This window comes from Pituophis catenifer, unplaced genomic scaffold (assembly GCF_029215685.1).
Source record: "Pituophis catenifer annectens isolate HBS135680 unplaced genomic scaffold, rPitCat1.0.hap2 SCAF_1, whole genome shotgun sequence".
NCBI classification, from domain to species: Eukaryota; Metazoa; Chordata; class Lepidosauria; order Squamata; family Colubridae; genus Pituophis; species Pituophis catenifer.
In genome coordinates, this window is record NW_027256881.1 from 24857973 (window position 1) to 24880147 (window position 22175).

The window sequence follows — 22175 nt, forward strand, 5'->3', positions numbered from 1 at the left end:
TGGGCATAGTCCCAAACAATATACTTTCGAAGTAACCATCAACTTTTTTATTTTCTAAAAATTCTATATTTCATGTGGAACCAGAAGCATTTTTGTAACTAGAGGTGATGCTGGAGGATAGTTCTTAACTTAGTAACATGTCAGTTTCTTTATTATTTTCATGTTTTAATGAAAAGAATAAAAGCCAGAGAACAAGATGCCTTGCAGGGATCCAGGAAGGTGGCTGTTGGTGTGGTGATGCCAATGATATCACATTGCCAAGCTTTTTCTTACTGGAAATAACCATTCTCTAATTTCTTCTCACGTAGCTTCCAACGTGACATCATGAGGATGCTATTGTGGGGGATCTTGTCATTCTGCTTGCTGGCCTATGCCCATGATGACTGCCGGAAGGACTGCCTAAACTGCCACAGACATCTGTACAGCCACCAAGATGACTTCAGTCTTCTGGTGAGTAATCCCAACATATATGTTCATGTTCTGTGTGTGTCATACCTGCTGTGCAAGCTTTTTTGAAATGCAGCTAGTTTGATCTCAGTACACATTCTCTCTCTCCCTCCCTCCCCAAAAAATCCCAAAGACTCTTCCAAACATGGATGTCATCCTGATAGCAAGGTAAGATAAGTCTCCTGCTCATCATTGACCAAATGACATTGTAACTGGGTGCTTTTTACTGTGGTAATTCTGAAATATTCCTGTGTTCTTCTATCCACCAACAAAGAAATGTTCTTTCAAATCAGTTTTGGCTCCTGGTGACTACATGAAGATGTTCATGTAGTTTTCTTTGCAAGATTTTGGAAATGGTTTGCCATTGCCTACTTCCTAGGGCTACGAGAGCATTTGGGTCACCCAGCTGCTTTGTGCCTATGGCAGGACTAGAACTCACAGTCTCCCAGATTCTAATCTGGTGCCTTCACCACTACAGCCAACTGGCTTTCATATGGTCAACAAACCACAATGGCATCAAAATGGCAACAATTTGCAATGCGACATTCTCATACAGGTTGACCATCTGACATAGATATGTAAGTTACCTTGTTCGCATAATGCAATCATCAGAGCCTTCTCATTGGTATCCTATCTTGTCCTCCCATCACCCTTGATTTTGGCTCTGGCATTATTTAAGCTAACATTTTCCTGCATAATAGCTGCCATTGGTGCAGGAAGACACTAAATAAATCCAACAGGAAAGCTCAAAAGCCTGTAACTTTCCTCCCCTGGTCCCTTTGCTTACACTCTTGACCTCATACCCGGCTTTTATTAATTTCCACCAAAGATGTTCCCCACAAGGATCCAGCTTATTGGGGAAGACATTGCTGGAGATGTAGGTATAGCAGTGTAACTTTTCCAACAGAGTAAATAAAGGGATTTATCTAAATGCATATTTAATTCTCCAAATAAGATAAATCAATTCAGTCAGCCTCCTGTCTGGAAAGTTAAAGAGCTAAATGCATTTCTCTTTATTACATCTTTTTCCTCAATTGTGCAATGGCAGAAGTATTTTGGCAAAGGTGTTTTCTTTCTCTGTTATGATCACTCTTCCTTTTTGATACTCATTGATTTCCATTCCCTGTTTTTGGTAATAGCAATAGCACTTAGATTACATAGCGCTTTACAGTCCTCTCTAAGCGGTTTACAGAGTCAGCACATTACCCCCAACACTCTGGGCCCTCATTTTACTGACCTCAGAAAGAAGGAAGGCTGAGTCAACCTTGAGCCAGTCAGGATCAAATTCCTGGCTGTGGGCAGAGTTAGCCTGCAATACAGCATTCTAACCAGTGCGCCATCAGAGCTCATATTAAATAGAGCTCAAAAGATGGATTTCATTTCATAAATAGTTTTATTCACATCACCCCATGTGCCACCTAAAAAATGCATTCTAGCAGGAGAATTTGCACTTTCTGGGTACAGAGTAAACCTAATAGAAGCCTCTTTCCCCTTCTCATCATCTATTAAAAAAAATCAATGGAGGGCACAAGGTTTATTTATTTATTTATTTATTTATTTATTTATTATTTAATTTATATACCGCCCTTCTCCCGAAGGACTCGGGGCGGTGTACAGCCAATTAAAAACACAGAATACACACAACAGTTTTAAAATAGTTAAAAGTATTAAACAATTTCGGCCCGAAAATAAAACCCAAAATTTAAAACACCCAATTTAAAATCATTTACACAGATAGCCCTGCCTGGCAGAACAGCAGAGTCTTAAGGGCACAGCGAAACACACGGAGGTCGGAGATCTTGCGTATTTCCGGGGGCAGTTCATTCCACAGGGCAGGGGCTTCCACAGAGAAGGCCCTTCCCCTGGGTGTTGCCAGCTGACATAACTTGGCCGATGGCATCCCGAGGAGTCCCTCTCTGTGGGAGCGAATTGGCCGGTGGGAGGCTACTGGTGGCAGAAGTCGGTCTCGAAGGTACCCGGGTCCTAAGCCATGGAGCGCTTTAAAGGTGGTAACCAACACCTTGAATTGCACCCGGAAGACCACTGGGAGCCAGCGCAGCTCGCGCAGGAGGTGTCACATGGGCGCAACAAGTCGCGCCCATAACTACCCGTGTGGCCACATTCTGGACCAGTTGGAGCTTCCGAGTGCTCTTCAAGGGGAGCCCCATGTAGAGAGCATTGCAGTAGTCCAGCCGGGAGGTGACAAGGGTGTGAGTGACCGTGCGTAAGGTGTCCTGGTCCAAAAAGGGCCGCAACTGGCGGATCAGGCGAACCTGATAAAAAGCCCCCCTGGCCACGGCCGTCATATGTTCTTCTAAAGACAGCCGTGCATCCAGGAGGACACCCAGATTGCGAGCCCTCTCTGTGGGGGGTAAAGATTCACCCCCAATAGTCAGCAATGGCACCAGCTGACTATATCAGGACGCCGGAAGCCACAGCCACTCGGTCTTGGAAGGGTTGAGTCTGAGCCTATTTCTCCCCATCCAGACCCGCACAGCCTCCAGGCATCGGGATATCACATCAAGGGCATCATTGGGGTGGTCTGGGGTGGAGATGTACAACGGAGTATCATCAGCGTACTGATGGACTCTCACCCCCAAACCACGGATGATCTCACCTCAATTCAAGGTTAAGAATTTAAGAAGAACCCTCCTAAATTAGGCTAGGTTTCTGTAAAGTTTTTTTTTTAAATGTAGCTCCAAGGACCATAGGCGATATCACTGAAGGGACATGGTCAATACTATTCACCTTTTCTAGAGGGATCCTAGAACCATGGTGGCACAGTGGTTAGAATGCAATATTGCAGGCTAATTTAGCTCACTGCCAGAAGTTCGATCCCCACCAGCTCAAGGTTGACTCAGCTTTCCATCCTTCCGAAGTCGGTAAAATGAGGATTCAGATTGTTGAGGGCAATATGCTGACTCTGTAAACTGCTTAGAGAGGGCTGTAAACCACTATGAAGTGGTGTACAAGTCTAAGTGGTATTGGTATTGCTATTGCTATCCTGATTCATAGAAGTGGAAGGGGATTCAGGCAATCAAACCCCATTTTCTATCTAATATGGGAATCCCCCTCTATGAATATTGGTCTCATTGTGAAACTGCTCTTTTTATGAAGAAGTTTAATGTTCAATTGGAATCTGCTTTCCTAGAACTTAAATCCTTTATTCCATGTGTCCTGTGTTCAGAAATGATGGAGAAGAGATCTTGACATTCTTTTGTGCCGCATTCTTTCAAGTGCGCTTCACCTATCAAGATCATTTTGAATTCTATTTCTGTCTTCTACAGCAGTGTAGTACCTTCTCTAAGATCCTCTCAGGGGTTCATGAAGTCAAAATTATTCGCCAGCCTGTCTTGAAAGCCAATATAATATTAAAATCTCTTCAAACAGTTGTGAGAAGTGATAGGAAATGTGTCCATTTTAATTTTTAATATAGTAAATATTGATAAATATAACTCATACGAACAAAAGCTCCTTGGGAGATCTCTATATTTTTTAAAAGTGGAAAAGAGAGAAAAAGTTTAAGAAACGCTGTTCTACGATATTAGTTGCCTACCCAATGTTGTATCATAAAATTGGATAAGCACTCCCTCCACTTCGTCATCAAAGTTAAATAATGTTCATTATTAATCTTGTTTGTTAATCTATGTTAGCCACCAAATCCATAATTTGCAAGATGAGTGAATGGGTGGACACACGGACAGTCAGGCAGATATTGTCTGCCTTTAGCAAGTGGCTTGAGATATGACAACCATGATTGTTCTTTTGGTTCATTACTTGTGGTTCAGGCTAACATCAGTAAGATGTAAGAATGTTGTCATTAATGCTGTTCTCAACATTATGAAATGTAACCTTTCATCTGTAACTTCAATTGCTAATTTTCTATCTACTGACATGGCTGGGCAGTTTAAGAGTCAGAATGAATGAATAAAATTGGCTAACTAGACCAGCCTCCATCCTGCTGGCTGGAGAACCTCTGTACAATTAGAAAATGCAATTGACAGATCATTAATATTCATTTGAATAGCCTTTCCGCTCTGTGCCATGACGCATGGCCTCCTCATTATACAGCAATAACAAATTTCCATAATTGGCTCCACCTTGAGTCAACTTCCAAGGGCACTGCAGAAGGAACCGACCTTTTGCAAACTGTCCCCAAGAGAGTAAAGACACGATGACTATGTTAGATGAGGTGGAAACAACTGGTTTTTCTTGATGTGAATATAGATAATGATCAGTAGATTACAGGAGCCAAATAGACCTTAAGGCAGTTTCATACAGGTTCTCTGAAAGCCCACACTACCAAGAGGGATTTTTTTCTAGATAATCTAGAAAATGCTATTGTTTCAATTGCACCTTCTTTGGGCTGTCAGGCCTTCTATTCAGCCTTTTGGTGCTTGGGGTCCACACATGAGTGAAATGCTCCTGGTTCGGACCGGATCGCCCAATCCGGTAGCGATGGCGGCGGGTGGTTCAGAGAACCGGTAGCAAAAATCCCTGCCCCCCCCACACCATGCCCAGCTGAGCCACACAATTATCAGAGGCTTTTTTTTTTTTACTTTTAAAAGCATTTTTTCTACAACCTCTTCCGACGAAAAAATGCTTTTAAAAGTTAAAAAAGAAGCCTCTGATGATCGTGCGGCTCAATTGGGATTGTCAGAGGCTTTTCAAAGCATTTTTTAAGAAGCCTCTCTGACGATCCCAGCTGAGTTGCCTGATCGGCAGAGAGGCATTTTTTAAGAAGCCTCTCTGACAATCCCAGCTGAGTTGCCTGATCGGCAGAGGTTTTTCAAAGCATTAGAAAAAATGCTTTGAAAAGGTTTTTTTTTTTAAAAGTTGGCCATGCCCACCCAGTCACATTACCCCCCCACCAAGCCATGCCCACAGAACCGGTAGTAACAAATTTTACATTTCACCCCTGTGTGTAGGCCACGCCCCATCCCAGCTCAACAAATGGGAAAAACATCACAAAACATCACGTGACAGCAATGTGACGCCACAAGTTTGACACCCATCACAATCATATAGAGGGGAGTGGGCTGAAATGAGAGGATAGGGATCTCTCCCAGTGATCCTCACAACCCTTATAACAATTGGACTGCTTCTGAAGACTCTTCTGTAATGCTCTTCTGGAAGAACCCTAAATCCTACAAGAACATCCTAGTCATTCTGTGTATGTGGCATTAGAGCATGGCATAAGGCAGGATAAAGAGTTCCCGGCGTGGACATGGGTATAATTTACATAGATTGTAAATAAAGAACTTGAAATCCTGAAGATACTTCCAAATGACGATGTTCGTGCTGGTTTAAAAGCAGCTCCTAATTTCTGTCACCATAGGATGCCAACAGAATGGTTGAAAAGCTTCTTAGACGAAAAGAAGAAATGTTTTCTTCTTTTAAAAGGAACTGTTACCCACCTCCCATTCCTAACAAGACCTTTAAGGGGAATTCATTGGCTTGATAATTTCTACCCTTCAATAGTCCTGATGAAATAAAGTGGGTGAGGTTGACAGATGGGTCAGTTTCCTCCTTTCCTTTGACAAAGGACCTGTAATTACAAAGGGGGACAGGTTGCTTTGCTTGTTCTTTCTCTTTTTATAAATCTCCTTTTCTCTTTCTCCAATCCTTTATCTGAGGCAGCTCAGGTTCAGGAAGTGATAGTCATTCCTCCTTGTTTGACTCCAAGAAGTAAAGACAATGGCTGATAATTTTCAACTCTATCTGAGAGATCACCAAGTGAAAAAGATCGTGAGGCACAAATGCCCTCAATTATTGACATTCACTCAAGTGGTGACACTCACTACGTACTCTGGAAAATCCCAGTTCAAAAATAAGGTCTGTTATTTCTCATGATGGGGACAGAGGAGACCTTTTCTGACTCTAACCATATTGTTCCAGCATCTTCTCACTACAGAGCTAATTCATCACAAATAGTCATTTAAAGAGATTGTTAGTATCTAACGGAAAGCAATTATGAGATGGCAACCAGGTCTGACACTTCCTTTTCATTCAAAGGGAATTGAATTCACTGTCAGAGGTTATTAAAAGCCAAGTGGGATCAATCCCACTTTCTTTTTTCATGCCCAGATTGCTAAACCTTTATAATCATGCTAGTATTTCTAAAAGCAATTGTTTTCTCTGTTAGCAGTTGGGTTAGCTGCCTTTTAACAGTATACAAGCTATTGTTTTCATCATGTTATGGTATAGTTGGGGTTTTTTTTGGGTACATCTACAGACATGAGCCTTGGTGGCGCAGCAGACTAAAGTGCTGTTAAGTAGCACCAGCTGCCTGCAATTACTGCAAGTTCAAATCTCACCAGGCTAAAGGTTGACTCAGCCTTCCATCCTTTCAAAGTAGGTAAAATGAGGACCCGGATTCTGGGGGCAATAAGCTGACTTTGTATAAAAGAACATCACTTAAGGGGGGCCGAAAGCTCTACTAAGCCAGGTATATACAAAAGTATGAAGGCTATTAATGCATTGTAGGCCGCCCTGAGTCTCCGGAGAAGGGCGGCATATAAATCGAACCAATAAATAAATAAATAAATAAATAAATAAATAAATAAATAAATAAATAAGTTTAGACAAACAGCCTATCCAGAGTGGCAGAAAATCCTGGGATTTGATTTGATGCACTCATTTATAAGAATATTTATAGTGTTTTTACATAACTTTGTTAAAAGTCCTTGTGAAATTGGTGGTATATACATAATGAATTCTATCATTTGACAATATATTTTTTGAACATAAATGCTTGTGAGTTCTCTAGAATTCTTTATTGGGCAAAATGGTACAAAGACCAGAAGCCCTATTTTTGTTTTAGAGAGGTAATAAGCATTCCAGGTATGAATGTTTATGTTTGCACCCTTGGAGAACTAGTACCAAAAAAAATACAGAGACAAATGGAGAGTAGTTTCAGTGTGGAGGGGTTGATTCCAAGAAACAGAAAGAACAAGAAATGTTCTCCAACCCATAGCCAGGACCAGGTACAATCGGTATTCAATAATGTTTTATAGGAGCACACACTTGAACATTGGTTTCTAATGGCTGAAAAGTCTTTCAAGATACTTCCTTAGGAAACCAATGCCAATAGTGACAAGTAGAGTCTACCACCTCATCGTCCCCCTGAATTAAATGTTTCATCTCTTTAAACTTTTAAGAAAGAATAAAAACTATTTAATTCAAATTAGATAAGCAGATATCCTGCATCTATTCGTCAGAGCCATGATGGTGCAGTGATTAGAATGCAGTATTGCAGGCTGACTCTGCCCACTGTCAGGAGTTCAATCCTGACTAGCTCAAGGTTGACCCATCCTTCCATCCTTCCGAGGTCGGTAAAATGAGGACCCAGATGTTGGGAGCAATATGCTGACTCTGTAAACTGCTTAGAGAGGATTGTAAAGCACTATAAAGCAGTATAAATGCAATGCTATTGCTGGATTGCAGTTTCCAAAACCCCACATTCCTGGGCACACAGCTAGATTTGAAAATTCTTGAAGGCATCCTGGGGTGGCTAGTCTTATTAATAATCACCATCAGAGAACAGATTCCTAATTTCTGACAGATCTGGTGATTCAACAGCAACGCAGCCTGAGCATCTGGCTTCTGAGAACTCTGCATATAGATCTTCCCCATGATTAAATCCATAGAAGAATGAGCAGGACTAAGCCAAAAACAACAATTTTAGAAGATTGGACCAGAAAAAGAAACCCAAAAGATGTAGCATATTGAAAGATTGATGGCATTTGCTCACCAAGCTCCTAGGAACCAATTGAACAATTCAATTTTGAATGCGAGTTTTGATCAGTCTTCATGGCCACTATTCATATAATAGGAGACTGATTTGAAACTGTCTTCTGTTTCTACCACTACTACTATTAGATTACCACTATCTGTCAGATCATGAGTAAAAATTCTTGGTGAATTCACTGCAAAGACCAAACCCAAACAGATGTCTTGACTTCTGAATTAGTCTGTAAACCTGTAGGATTTAAGGAAAGTTGTAAAGAATTTCCAGAAAAGGAAATCAGAAGGAATATAACATATTTTAATTGCCTCTCTATTGCAGCCATGAATTCTGAAACTCACTCTTTGTAAATTAAGCTATATGTCTAACAAAAAGCAGAAACAGGATTATTTTAAAACATAATTTACTGTAATACACCTTTTTGACTTTCTTCAGCAAAGTGTCAACTTCAAACGGAACCTGGCCGCAGCCATCTTTCTGTTCCTCAGTTGTCACACAGAGGGGGAAGAGGGGAAGGGGGTTGGAATGCATTACTAGACACAACAAAGAGCTTTCTCATGAGAACCAAGGTCATCTCTACTGGCAACAGATAAGATCAGGGATGGAGTGCCTGAAAAGCCTGCCAATTAACCCAACTGACCAACATTACCTGTGACACTTGGGGTGGGGTTATTTCCTAGTTTAATTATATTGAAACCGCAGGAAAGTTTTAGATTTGGTTTTCCTTTGAAGCTGTGTCGATATGATGTACTCATTAAAGAGGACCTTTGAGAAGGAGCCAAGTTTCAGAGTTCTGATTTGCTTGAGTTTATTAATCGGAGCCCTGACACAAAGATTATGATTTGTACCTTTCCTTACATTCAAAAAGTGAGGCATATTACTAACTGTCCTTGTTTCCTCCCTACAGATCTGTGTAATGGAGTGTGAAGGGAAACTGTTTTCCAGTGCTACCTGGGGACTTTGCAATAAAGTCATCAGCGAAAAAAGTTCTTTGTCCCTAGACCATAGTAGCCTGGAAGAAATGAAATGGCCACTGGAGATGTGGGATGGCAGCCTGAAAGGAGGCAGAAGTAACCTGAAACATCATGGTGACCTGACCAGAATGGTGGATCTTAGCGATGGAGAAGATAAGCAAGTGTCCAAACTGAGTGGTCTCATCCGTCAGCCAAAGGCAGAAGATGACACTAGTGATGGAAGCCAAACTCCACTTGGGGATTTACAGGATCAGCTCAAGATTCCCAAGAGGGTGGGCGATTTCCTGAGGGGCCCATTCAACTATGGGCAGATGGAAGAACCTGAGGTGCAAGCGCTCCAAAAACGATTTGGAGGCTTCATTGGTGTTCGGAAATCAGCCCGGAAGTGGCACAACCAGAAAAGGTTCAGTGAATTCCTGAAGCAGTATCTGGGAATGTCCCCACGTTCCGTTGAGTACGATGGCTTGGCTGATGACCTGAAGGAACCAAATGAGATTTAAACAAATGAACTTTTCCTGGATTGTTGTCGTTGTTGTCGTTGTCATTTCCTTCTCAGATTATAAACATGTTGTGAATTGATTTCAGAGCTGCCATGGCCAAAGAAGCCAACCCCATTCGTACTATTCTGCTTTGTCAATGATCAGCCAACCAGTCTTAGCATCGGAAGGGAAGTTCTATTTTCTTTGAAATAAAATTCAGAATCGCTTTGTGTAATAATATTTCACAATTTTTACATTTGTATGAATAAAATTTAAAAATCTACATTTAGTATGGTTAACATGCTAGAGAGCAGGTAATGGTAACTCTTTCCTTACTATTATATTACCTTTGTGTTTAGGAAAAATCATTTTCATCGGGGAAGTGGGCTTTCAAAAATGCAGCCGACTTCATTCTCACCAGCAGTTTCCACGGATCCAATTCAGAATCCTACCAGCCTGTTCTTTAGAAAGAAGACCAAGTTTTGCTTCTGTGCATTTGTCCCTGGGGTGTTTTTCACCACATAGGAAGACTGGATATGAAACCAGATTCTAATTCCTGGTTTATGACTTACAAGTTTTTTTTTAGAACTGAGATTTAACTAGAATTTTTTTAAAAAAAAAAAAACCAATCCCTGATATGCTTCCCATTGGGGTTGACATCTTTGATATGGCAGTACTATGGTATTTGTGGTAGTTTCCCATTTTCTTTCTCTCTCCATGGCATGTATTTTGTCAAGCCTGCTGTCTCCATGCTGTCATTTTCAAAGATGTGTTTTATTAATTGCCAGGACCAGGAGCAAGTGAATTCCTCTTCACTGCTTTCTGCTTAAAATTTTCAGACAAGACGCATGATCGATAAAGAAATGATGTAGCTGGCTTGGGTATTTTTCCTCTGTTAATTATTGAATGTTAACTATCTAAAAAGGGAAACAAATTCTGTCCTTTTTGATTTCAGGCACAAAGATTTCTCCATTAAACTTGTACATAGCAAAAAGAAAAAGAAAAGATTAATAAATTAGTTTTCTATTTCTACTGTAGCATTGTGATCGACACACTTTCAATGGCTACATGCTTTCTCATCACCACTTAAAGATCCACTTAACATATGAGTTTCCAATGCTAAAATCCAGGTCATATTTAGTCTGCAAAAAATCTGGAGGACCACTAGAGTGTAGCAAAGAAACAGAGGAAAATATTGAGATTTGGAAGTCATATAGATTGTTGCAGCCCATAACCAAAAAAAAAAAAAAGCTTTCCTTAACTTGATGCTCACCAAACACACTGGACTTCCAATACCCTACCTAGCAGAATGATGCTAATTAGGAATTCAATGAGATGTAGCCTTGCAAGTTTGAGGTTAGCAGTTTGTGGAAAGTTGCCAGAAAACCCTTTCACAGGTAGCACCCCTTTGAAGTCCAGCTCCCCATCATTTCTGAACAAAAAACAATTTTCAAGTCAACAAATTAAGCCTTGGGGCTGTCATTCTTGCTTGGTAGTTTATTCTCCCTTTTCCTGATTGGATCTCATCCAGTGGTGGGTTTCAAATTTTTTTACTACCAGTTCTGTGGGTGTGGATTGGTGGGCGTGGCATGGCTTGGTGGGCATGGCTTGGTGAGCATGGCAGGGGAAGGATACTGTAAAATCTCCATTCCCATCCCACTCCAGGGGAAGGTTACTGCAAAATTCCCATTTCCTCCCAATCAGCTGGGACTTGGGAGGCAGAGAATAGATGGGGGCGGGGGCAGGGGCGGTCAGAATTTTTACTACCGGTTCTCCGAACTACTCAAAATTTCCGCTACCGGTTCTCCAGAACTGGTCAGAACCTGCTGAAACCCATCTCTGATCCCATCAATGATATCGGTTTGATTGCACCAGGAGCGGTTCTGCTTAAATACTATGTGTGCAGGTAGACTGAACTTTTGTTAGCTCTTTAAAGTAGTTCAGACAAGAAGCACAACGATGAATGTCTCTACTTTTATTGCAAGGTTGCATTAACAGAATCGTGCAATCTTGAATGTGCCATTCCCATCCCTTACTTTTCCTCTCCAAAAACTAGGCAGAGTCCCTTCTGAGACACATTCTCCAGCCTACCCCTCCTAACCCCAGCCTACCCTTCAAAATCCATTTATGGTTCTCTAGGCTGCAGCTCTTCTTCCTGTCTCCCAGGGTCATCCCTGCATACCATTACATCTCCTGTTCAATTTTGTCTTCAATTATGGTTTTTATTTACAAAGTAAATTGTCTGAGGTGAGCCCATTTGCTAATGCAAAGACGTATCATCGTATAAAAGTTCCTTTACAGACAGGTTCATATTAAGATACTTCAATCCTCTGCTCTTTTCTGAGCTTTTACTTTAATATTCCATTATTATCTCTTTCTTTTGTTTACAAGTATATTCCCACCCCAACTTTTTCATTGCCAAAATCCATCCCTCCTCCCACTCTCCCAACATATGCAGCTGCATCTGACAATACATATTAGTGTGGAACTTAATCTCTTCTGAGTCAAACCCAACATTCTACAGTAGCGCTATTTTCACAACATGCCTACCAGGGTTAATGAGGGAGCTAGGACATTATAGAAATACTAAGGACGGGTCAATTAACCTAGACAATTAATTCCCAAGGATTAGACATTGTAGGAGGAAGTGTTAGTCCATGGTGACAAAAAAAAAAAAAAAAAAAAACCACAGGAGTTTGGTAGCACTTTTTCCAGCTAACAAAAGTTCCTGCCTTTGAATAAAATGTGTTAGCCTGAAAAGAGGCTACAAAATTTCTCCCACGGGTTAAAGTTAATTCAAAACAAGTTAAGTTACCACCATTCGTTGTTTGTCTTATGGGAACACTTAAGTCAAGTGAGAACTTTGTGTGTCCCAAATTATGATTTTTTTTGACCCGGTTAAAGTAATTATGTACTAAAATACAGAGATTTGACTGAATTTGTGCTGACTGGCATGCTATGAGAACAGGATAGGACACCTATGTATAATTGGTTGCAATATAGTTATTACAACTCATTGAAAATTATGTTTTACTTCTCTGGAGTTCACTACAGACTATTGAAGTTAATAAGATTGTCATATGAAGTAGGCATGGCTAGGAGTGTATTTTCTAAGGTGGAAGGAGTTTGGTTTATTTTAAATTATATGCATTGAAATTTATTAATCAAATAGATACTTTGTGACCCACTAACTGCTGTTAAATTAAAACTTTATGATTGGGCATGTTCACTAGGGATGTTGGGAGCTGTAATTCAATAATATTTGGAATCTCGATAGCTACAGTTCCCCCTATTTAATTTACAATTATACAAAAAAAAATGAAGGGAACATAGTCAAGGAAGCATGTGATTCTAGTTCTGAAATAGTTTGACTAGGTTTGTACAACCTGCTAGATTAGATTAAAACAGGGTTGGGTAAATTGAGGTAGTCATCCATTATCTTCACATGTTGGATGAATCATATCAAGTTATAATATGGCTTGATTTTTTTGGGATGTAGCACATTATATGAATGCAACTGCTTTGCTTCTGCTCTACGGCTAAGTTAAGTTTTTCCAAAAGCAATAATGCATTCTTGCGGATCTCCTTGTTTCTAGCCAGCTCACATTTGGGCTCACATTTTAAGTTGACTGAATAAGAAAGAAACCCCATGGAACACAGCAGGTCCTACTTCCAAGTATAAATGGGTTAAATTGCACCAGGCAGTTTTTCCCACCCTCTGCTATGAAAAGTTCAGGTGGCCTCAAGTAAAACTGAACACCTGCAGGCTGCATCCATGCAGTTTTCTTGTGCTCTCCTGAGTTGTTTATATAGAAAACTTCAAACAAAACATACCTTGGTTTTTTTTCAACTCCCATTTTCCCAACTAAGTCATGTAACATATCCAGGAGTCATTAAGTATTGCTTTCAAGTAACTAAGCCTTCCAACCCCTGTAAATATACTCTTCTCCTATTGGCAGTCTAACACAGTACATTGTTCCTAAAATGGCAGTATAGGACTTCAATACTCAGAACGCTTGGCAATGCATTGGGTGGGAATTTTGAAAATCATCAACCAGTATCTCTAGAGGACACCAAGCTGGGAAGGATGATACCAGAGTGACTACTCGGTCTCATTGTGCTAAGATCTAATTTGCACAACAAAATAATATTTCTATAATAGTATAATAAGAAATGTTATTTTAAAAATCCAGAAACTAGCAAGCATATAGCAGAAATAATTCTTATTGTGATATAGTGTGATGATTGCATACATGAACCAAATCTCTCTCTCTCTCTCTCACACACACACACACACACACACACATACCACAGAGGGGGTGTATATCCCATCAAGTTACCTGGACCAGCTAATCTTTCCACAATCATAAACAATATTCTGTGTTGCAATACATTGCTAACATCCTTTTTTTTAATCTCTTGGGGTTTGGAGAAAGGATTATATCCATCCCAGAGGAAATGGTCTATTACAAATGTCAAAAAAAGGACAAACCAAGATTAAAAACTCAATTTATAAAGAGTTGGCAAATGTCCTCTTCACAGACATTTATTAGAAGTTATCTCTTGCAGGCAGACATGGTGGATAATAGCAAGAAGAGTTAATCATAACCTTTTCTCTTAGTCAATTCTTAAAATGGTGACTTATTGGAATCTGGTTATAGTCATATCTTCTACCCAGAGATGTAGAAGATAGTCCACTCCAAGGGAAGGATGTTTGATAGTGAATAGAGCAATATTAATACCTTTTAGCAAGGAATCAATAAACCCAACAATCTAGAAATTAGGGCAGAAGAAAAAATGAGTAGCTGATATGCAAGCTACCAGTTTTTCATTTATTTGTCCACTTATGAGAGATGTTAATATTATGCTCTACATTATGTTATGACATTTTGGTTTCATCCACAAGGTGTACAATTCCATCCCTTGGGTTTTTTTTTTTCCTGTTGTTTTCCTCCTTATACTTGCTTTTGCTTGTTTTCACACAAGCAAAAGGGTATGGCACTTTGGGTATGGCACTGAATGAAAGAGTTGAAGAGCACTGATAAACACAATTTGTGGAGCCTTTACTATACTCCAGCTCAGGATCAGCTGGAGGTAGGAAAAGCAGGTATCAAAAAGTCAGATGGTGTCTTCAACCATGTAGTGAAATGCTCATCCCTTTTTTTAAATGTTTTGCAGAGTTTCAAAAGTGTGGTTACAGGCTTTCTCTTGACTTTTTTTACCCCTCTGCAAATACCCCTGTTCCTGCTCTTAATAGGAGCTGTTTATTCAATTAAAGTGGGGGGGGGGGGAGAGGCAGCGGACAAGTCCCATAGGCCTATAGATTCAGATGAATGATTTTTCAGCTCCTCCTTCACCAATAAGAACACTACTCATGTTCTGGTTATGCATGTGATATCTAGTTTACTTCAGGATCTCTAAATAAATACCTCCAAAATGGACCTTGGTTGTATCTTTTCCTAGGATGCTTAGATCTACTAAGATAAAGAAGCCAAGGAACCATGACTCTTCTTTCATTTCTGAAAACATGAAATCCACCTGGAGTTAAATTTACCTCCATTCTTAATAAAAATGGGAAGAGAATACCAAGAAGGTGAGTGATAGGAATTTACGTTTTATATTAATGAAATTGGAGATAATGTCAGATAGGAGATCAGCTTTTTTAAAAGAATCAATAGAATCCAAATTGGATAGCTTTAGCAATTTATTCAGGGGATACAATCAGCTTCAGACAGTATAAAACTCTATTTCCTCTCACAAGAGAGAACTAAAAACTTTATGAAACTTAGCACTGCTGCACTGTATTAATTGGTGCACTATTTAATTGTCAATTGATTCAATCCAAACCCAGACAGTGTTCCACAATATGCTTAATCTGGCTATTTAATTAAACCTTTTTAAATGCACACAATGCACTGAAACTTAAACTAACTAATAAGAAACAAGCTGTGTTGCCATAGTAAGCCTAATCAAACCTCACATTCACCCAGCTTGTGTGACTGCATCCTTTGTGTCATGAATGGCTAAGTCCAAACTTCACAATTTGAAGTATACCAAAACATTAAAAAAATAATGTACAGTATATACAGTCAGGTCCAGAAATATTGGGACATCGACACAATTCTAACATCTTTGGCTCTATACACCACCACAATGGAGTTGGAATGAAACAAACACAATGTGCGTTAACTGCAGACTGTCAGCTTTAATTTGAGGGTATGTACATCCAACTCAGGTGAACGGTGTAGGACTTACAGCAGTTTGTATATGTGCCCCCCACTTGTTAAGGGACCAAAAGTAATGGGACAATTGGCTTCTCAGCTGTTCCATGGCCAGGTGTGTGATATTCCCTCATTACCCCAATTACAATGTGCAGATAAAAGGCCCAGAGTTCATTTCAAGTGTGCTATTTGCATTTGGAATCTGTTGCTGACAACTCTCAAGATGAGATCCAAAGAGCTGTCACTATCAGTGAAGCAAGCCATCATTAGGCTGAAGAAACAAAACAAACCCATCAGAGAGATAGCAAGAACATTAGGCGTGGCCAAAACAACTGTTTGAAACATTATCAAAAAGAAGGAATGCACCGGTGAGCTCAGCAACACCAAAAGACCTGGGAGACCACGGAAAACAAGTGTGGTGGATGACCGAAGAATTCTTTCCCTGGTGAAGAAAACACCCTTCACAACAGTTGGCCAGATCAAGAACACTCTCCAGGAGGTAGGTGTATGTGTGTCGAAGTCAACAATCAAGAGAAGACTTCACCAGAGTGAATACAGAGGGTTCACCACAAGATGTAAACCATTGGTGAGCCTCAAAAACAGGAAGGCCAGATTAGAGTTTGCCAAACAACATCTAACAAAGCCTTCACAGTTCTGGAACAAGATCCTATGGACAGATGAGACCAAGATCAACTTGTACCATAGTGATGGGAAGAGAAGAGTATGGAGAAGGAAAGGAATTGCTCATGATCCTAAGCATACCACCTCATCAGTGAAGCATGGTGGTGGTAGTGTCATGGCGTGGGCATGTATGGCTGCCAATGGAACTGGTTCTCTTGTATTTATTGATGATGTGACTGCTGACAAAAGCAGCAGGATGAATTCTGAAGTGTTTCGGGCAATATTATCTGCTCACATTCAGCCAAATGCTGCAGAACTCATTGAATGGCGCTTCATAGTGCAGATGGACAATGACCCAAAGCATACTGCAAAAGCAACCAAAGAGTTTTTGAAGGGACAGAAGTGGAATGTTATGCAATGGCCAAGTCAATCACCTGACCTGAATCCCATTGAGCATGCATTTCACTTGCTGAAGACAAAACTGAAGGGAAAACGCCCCAAGAACAAGCAGGAACTGAAGACAGTTGCAGTAGAGGCCTGGCAGAGCATCACCAGGGATGAAACCCAGCATCTGGTGATGTCTATGCGTTCCAGACTTCAGGCTGTGATTGACTGCAAAGGATTTGCAACCAAGTATTAAGAAGGGAAAGTTTGATTTATGATTATTATTCTGTCCCATTACTTTTGGTCCCTTAACAAGTGGGAGGCACATATGCAAACTGCTGTAAGTCCTACACCGTTCACCTGAGTTGGATGTACATACCCTGAAATTAAAGCTGACAGTCTGAAGTTAACACACATTGTGTTTGTTTCATTCCAATTCCATTGTGGTGGTGTATAGAGCCAAAGATGTTAGAATTGTGTCAATGTCCCAATATTTCTGGACCTGACTGTATATCCTCCTCCCATGAAATTTAATCTGCTTCACTCGGAAGGAAGGAAGGAAGGAAGGGAGGGAGGGAGGGAGGAAGGAAGGAAGGAAGGAAGGAAGGAAGGAAGGAAGGAAGGAAGGAAGGAATTTAGCTCTTGTTTGGACAACGGACTTGGCTACTGGAATATAGAAAAAAGTTGTCAAAATCTCTTCATCTGAATTATTGTAGTAGACAGATAAAATTATTGCCAGAACAACTGGCAAATGGAGTTTTATTAGTAAAGTAAACAATCAATTATCTACTATAATACCTGTATTGGTAATTTAGAGCAAACTTTTTACCCTCCTGTAATAACATTATTTGCCAACACTTTGCTCTCACAGACAAATCACAGAATTGTCTCTAATGGCCACACCCATTCTTTTTGAAGCAGTCTGACTGAATTTAGATAAACATTTTTCCTCATAAAATATATTTAAAATTCAACCGGGGTCAGAGGTTGAAAATTTCTGCCTCACACAGATTTTGTGCAGAAGGTAGTTCAAAGAACAATTAATCTTCATTACAGAAGCACAAAAATTCAACCCATGTAAAAAAAGTTCCTCCCTCCCCCCACAAGGATGGGAATCCTACTGTTCCTCAGAGTTCAGGGAGAGAATTTGCCTGCAATTAGCAGCATCAGTCTGGGCCGACCTATGAGGTGAAAGGTCTGATCATGAGACCCAAAAAGAAGATGGCTGGACTGTGGGAAGCTCCAGATGGAACAAATTGTGGAACAACTTGCCTCCAGAAGTTGTGAATGCTCCAGCAGTGGCAGTTTTTAAGAAGATGTTGAATAACCATTTGTCTGAACTGGTGTAGGGTTTCCTGCCTAAGCAGGGGGTTGGACTAGAACAGGGGTCTCCAACCTTAGTAACTTTAAGATTTGTGGACTTCCAACTCCCAGAAGTTCACAAGTCTTAAAGTTGCCAAGGTTGGAGATCCCTGGACTAAAAGACCTCCAAGACAGGGGTGAAATTCAGCAGGTTCTGGTTCTAAAGAACCAGTAGCGGAAATTTTGAGTAGTTCGGAGAACTGGTAGCAGAAATTTTGAGTAGTTCAGAGAACCGACAAATACCACCTATGGCTGGTCCCAGAGTGGGGTGGGAATGGAGATTTTGCAACATCCTTCCCCCAGGAGTGGGGAGGGAATGAGGATTTTGCAGTATTCTTCACCTGCCACGCCCAAGCCAGGCCCACAGAACCGGTAGTAAAAAAATTTGGATTTCACCACTGCTCCAAGGTCCCCTCCAACTCTGTTATTCTATATGGATTGCAGATATCTCCACAGTCCACGTAACAAAATGACAAACGTGGCCTGCCAAAGGCACATGGAAAGGAGTATCTCTAAAAATGCAGTTATTCTATCAGCACCACGCAAGGATCGTTTTATTCTGATCTTACTGACCATGCATTCCTTTGTATGCAGAAAGTCCAAGTTTCTCATTAATGAAAGACAAATATAAAATGAACTCTTTCTGCTTGGAGAGCTACAGTATACCAGACGCAGCAGGGAAATCTGAGTTCCCTTTGGAGCAGCTACATACTTCATTTAATTAATAAATACACACAATGGACCAAGAGCATCTTTTTAGCTTCTTAAATATTGTGCATGCCATAGAATAATTTTTGAGCCCAGGTGTCATTTGCCAACACCTTTTGAATCAGATAGAGTTATGAGGGTTAGCACCTTGCTTTTAAGTAGAAAAGACAGTTAGGAACTCTGAACTCTTTTGTTCAGAATTTCCTTCAGCTAAACATATCCTGGCCTACAATACATAAAAAAGTGGACTAGAGAAGGACAGGTTGTTCAGTGCCCCAAGCCAAGGATATCATATCATTATCTATTTTCAAACTGTCTTCTATTAACATATAATAAAGCCAATGGGCAAATGCAGATACATTATTCAGTGAGTTTAGCAGAATGCACAAAACATCGGTTGAAAGCAGTGGTGGGATTCAATTTTTTTAACAACAGGTTCTGTAGGCATGGCTTAGTTGGGGGTGTGGCTTGGCAATCATGTGACTGGGTGGGCGTGGCTAGCTGGTCATGTGACTGTGTAGGCGTGGCTAGCTGGTCATGTGACCAGGTGGGCGTGGCTATGTGCATAGGGACTACTCAGAGGGCTGAAAAAAGTCATTTCTGACTGGTCCTCGCACTTTTGACCGGTCCTCACACTTATGACCATCCTCACATTTATGCCGGTGCAGCATTCTTAACAACCGTGTCAGTCATTTCACCACTATTTCTCTTCACCACGGTGACAAGATAGGGCGCAAAACGTAAAATGTGAGGACAGTCGTAAGTTCAAGGACTGGTCAAAAGTGCGAGGACCGGTCAAAAATAACTTTTTCAGCCCTCTGAGTAGTCCATTTACTACCGGTTCTGTGGGCGTGGCTTGTTTGGTGGGCGTGGTTTGATGGTCATGTGACTGGGTGGGCGTGGCCAACTTGACATCACTCACGTCAAGGGTTAGGGTTAGGGTGCTTGGCCTCTCCTCACCTCAAAGGCCTCAACAAGAAACAATTTCCCTGTCTATTTATTTACTACTACTGAACATCCAAAATATACTATTTAATCCTATGTACATATGCCATATGTGTACATACATATTACATAGTAGAGAGTGTATATAGGCACACAAAAGGATACACTACCTACTATATATACTGTATGTGTATGTACACACAGAGAGCTCTTTTAAAACTATACACATTCAACCTCACTTACTACATTTGGAAAAACACACTCAGAATCCACTTTCTGCCACGCATTTAACTATAACTTCTATACATTTAGAACATTACACACACCTTCAGATATTCTTCCCTATCTAGCTTGCACATGACTGTTAGAGCCAGGAGAGGTCATGGATTGAGTAAAATGTGGTGAAACTCACTTAACAACGCTCTTGTTTAGCAACGAAAATTTTGTGCTCAATTGTGGTCATAAGTCAAGGACTATCTCTGCCTTCCTCCGCATGGCAGCCTTGTCCTAGTAAACTCCTTTTTCTTTCTGGCAATTTTCCTCTCTGTTGGAGGCACCAAAACAATTTAGACAATATAAGGTTTCCTGCTGGAGCAAGGGGTTGGACTAGATGGCCTCCAAGGTCCCTTCCAGCCCTAGATTGCTATCCTGTTTCAAAGCATCTTCTGAAACCACGTCTAGTGCCATGGTTTGTGGTCCTTCCTTCCTGCCTTTCTCTTCTTTCTTTCTCTCTCTCTCTTCCTCCCTCCTTTCCTTTCCTCCTTAAATGCCAGCAAAACCCACTACTTTGCTCCTAAAATGGTCTAGGGCAGAGTCCCCAATCTTGGCAACTTTTAGACTTGCAAAGCAAAGCAAAGCTAGCTGAGGAACTCTGGGAGTTGAAGTCCACAAATCTTAAAGTTGCCAAGGTTGGAGACCCCTGCCTTAGGAAAACAATCCACGTTGCTAAAACAAACAAACAACCCACATTGCATCTGTTTTAGGGGAGGAGGTTCAATTCATTGCCCAGTTGGAAGACTGAAATGAAATGCTCCAACCTGACAGCATTGCTTCTAATGACATTTGGCTCCAGATCAGATCGTTGTTTTTTTTTTTTTGCATGAAAGAGGAACACGGAGCGAATAAAAACAAAAAGCCTCCAGCCTCCGATGTGAAGCAAATTAAAGCCTCTTTCTCTCCTTCTCTCCCCCCCTCCCCCTACTTCCCTTTTACCTTTGTTTAATGCTCTGGAAGTTTTTCTCTCCCAGGCAAGAAGCAGCAGGGGACAGAAGCAGCAGCCACTGACTTGCAGACCACATGGAGCCCTTCACGTGTTCTCCGGCAAACTGCTTTCTCCATCCTGCTCTCTTGCGTCCAGAGCCGGTGGGGAACCACATGGCAGCCCACGTAGATCCCAGGCAGCGAAACTCAGGCTAGGGAAGGGGTGGGCAATTGTGGCTCTTTTACAACCTGTGGCCTTCTACTCCCAGAATTCCTGAGACAGCCAAGCTGGCTCAGGAATTCTGGAAGTTGAAGTCCACAGGTTGTAAAAGAGCCACAATTGCCTAACCCTGGCTAGGATAGGCTGGTGCCACACGGGTGGGGGGCGAGGGGCGGGCGAGCTAGCAATTTAACAAACGGTTCGGTGTGCTGCGGGGCCAATAAATTACAAAAAAACACCAAACCGTTTGTTAAATTGCTGGCTCGCTCACCCCATTTATTGGCAATAAATAGTAGTGCGGAGGGGCGGGGCAAGGGGCAGGGCGAGCCAGCAATTTAACAAAGGGTTCGGCCGAACCCCCTAGAACCGGCAGAATCCCACCACTGGTTGAAAGGCATTCCTCTGCAAAGTGAATTGTGCTATATCTTACAACTAGTACTCGTGTGTGTACACGTGTGTATGTATGTATGTATAAAATTATCTTCAAAACAAAAATAGGGGCTACTGTAATTTTATAATGATTAGCAGGTACACAGATTTCATCATTCAGGGACAATAAAAATGATAAACAACAATTTGAACTGCCTCAGAATAAGGTGCTAAAAAGTATAGATTAGAATGCAGTGATGCAACCAGAGAAATGACATCACAAGGCAAGATCAGAACAGGCTGGAGGCAATGTCCTGCCACCTCAGAGTTGCTTTACATAACCAGCTTGCCTGCACCCATGAGAAGAATAGACTACAAGATACCTCAGTAACAACATCTCATCTACAACAGTTGGCTACAACAATAGGCTACAAAAGAAGCCTATTCACCCGGCATTGTGTTAATTTCAAAGAAGAACTTCAATCTCCAGGCATGCTA

General features: G+C 41.0%; 1 protein-coding gene across 1 annotated transcript; it reads left to right on the forward strand.

Annotated features, from left to right (window-relative positions):
- The first annotated feature begins 324 nt into the window (after positions 1–324).
- Positions 325–9668, forward strand: PNOC (prepronociceptin). Its single transcript, XM_070947167.1, has 2 exons — positions 325–450; positions 9102–9668. The coding sequence occupies exons 1-2, from the start codon at positions 325–327 to the stop codon at positions 9666–9668; spliced, it is 693 nt and encodes a 230-aa protein (XP_070803268.1).
- The last annotated feature ends 12507 nt before the right edge of the window (positions 9669–22175 follow it).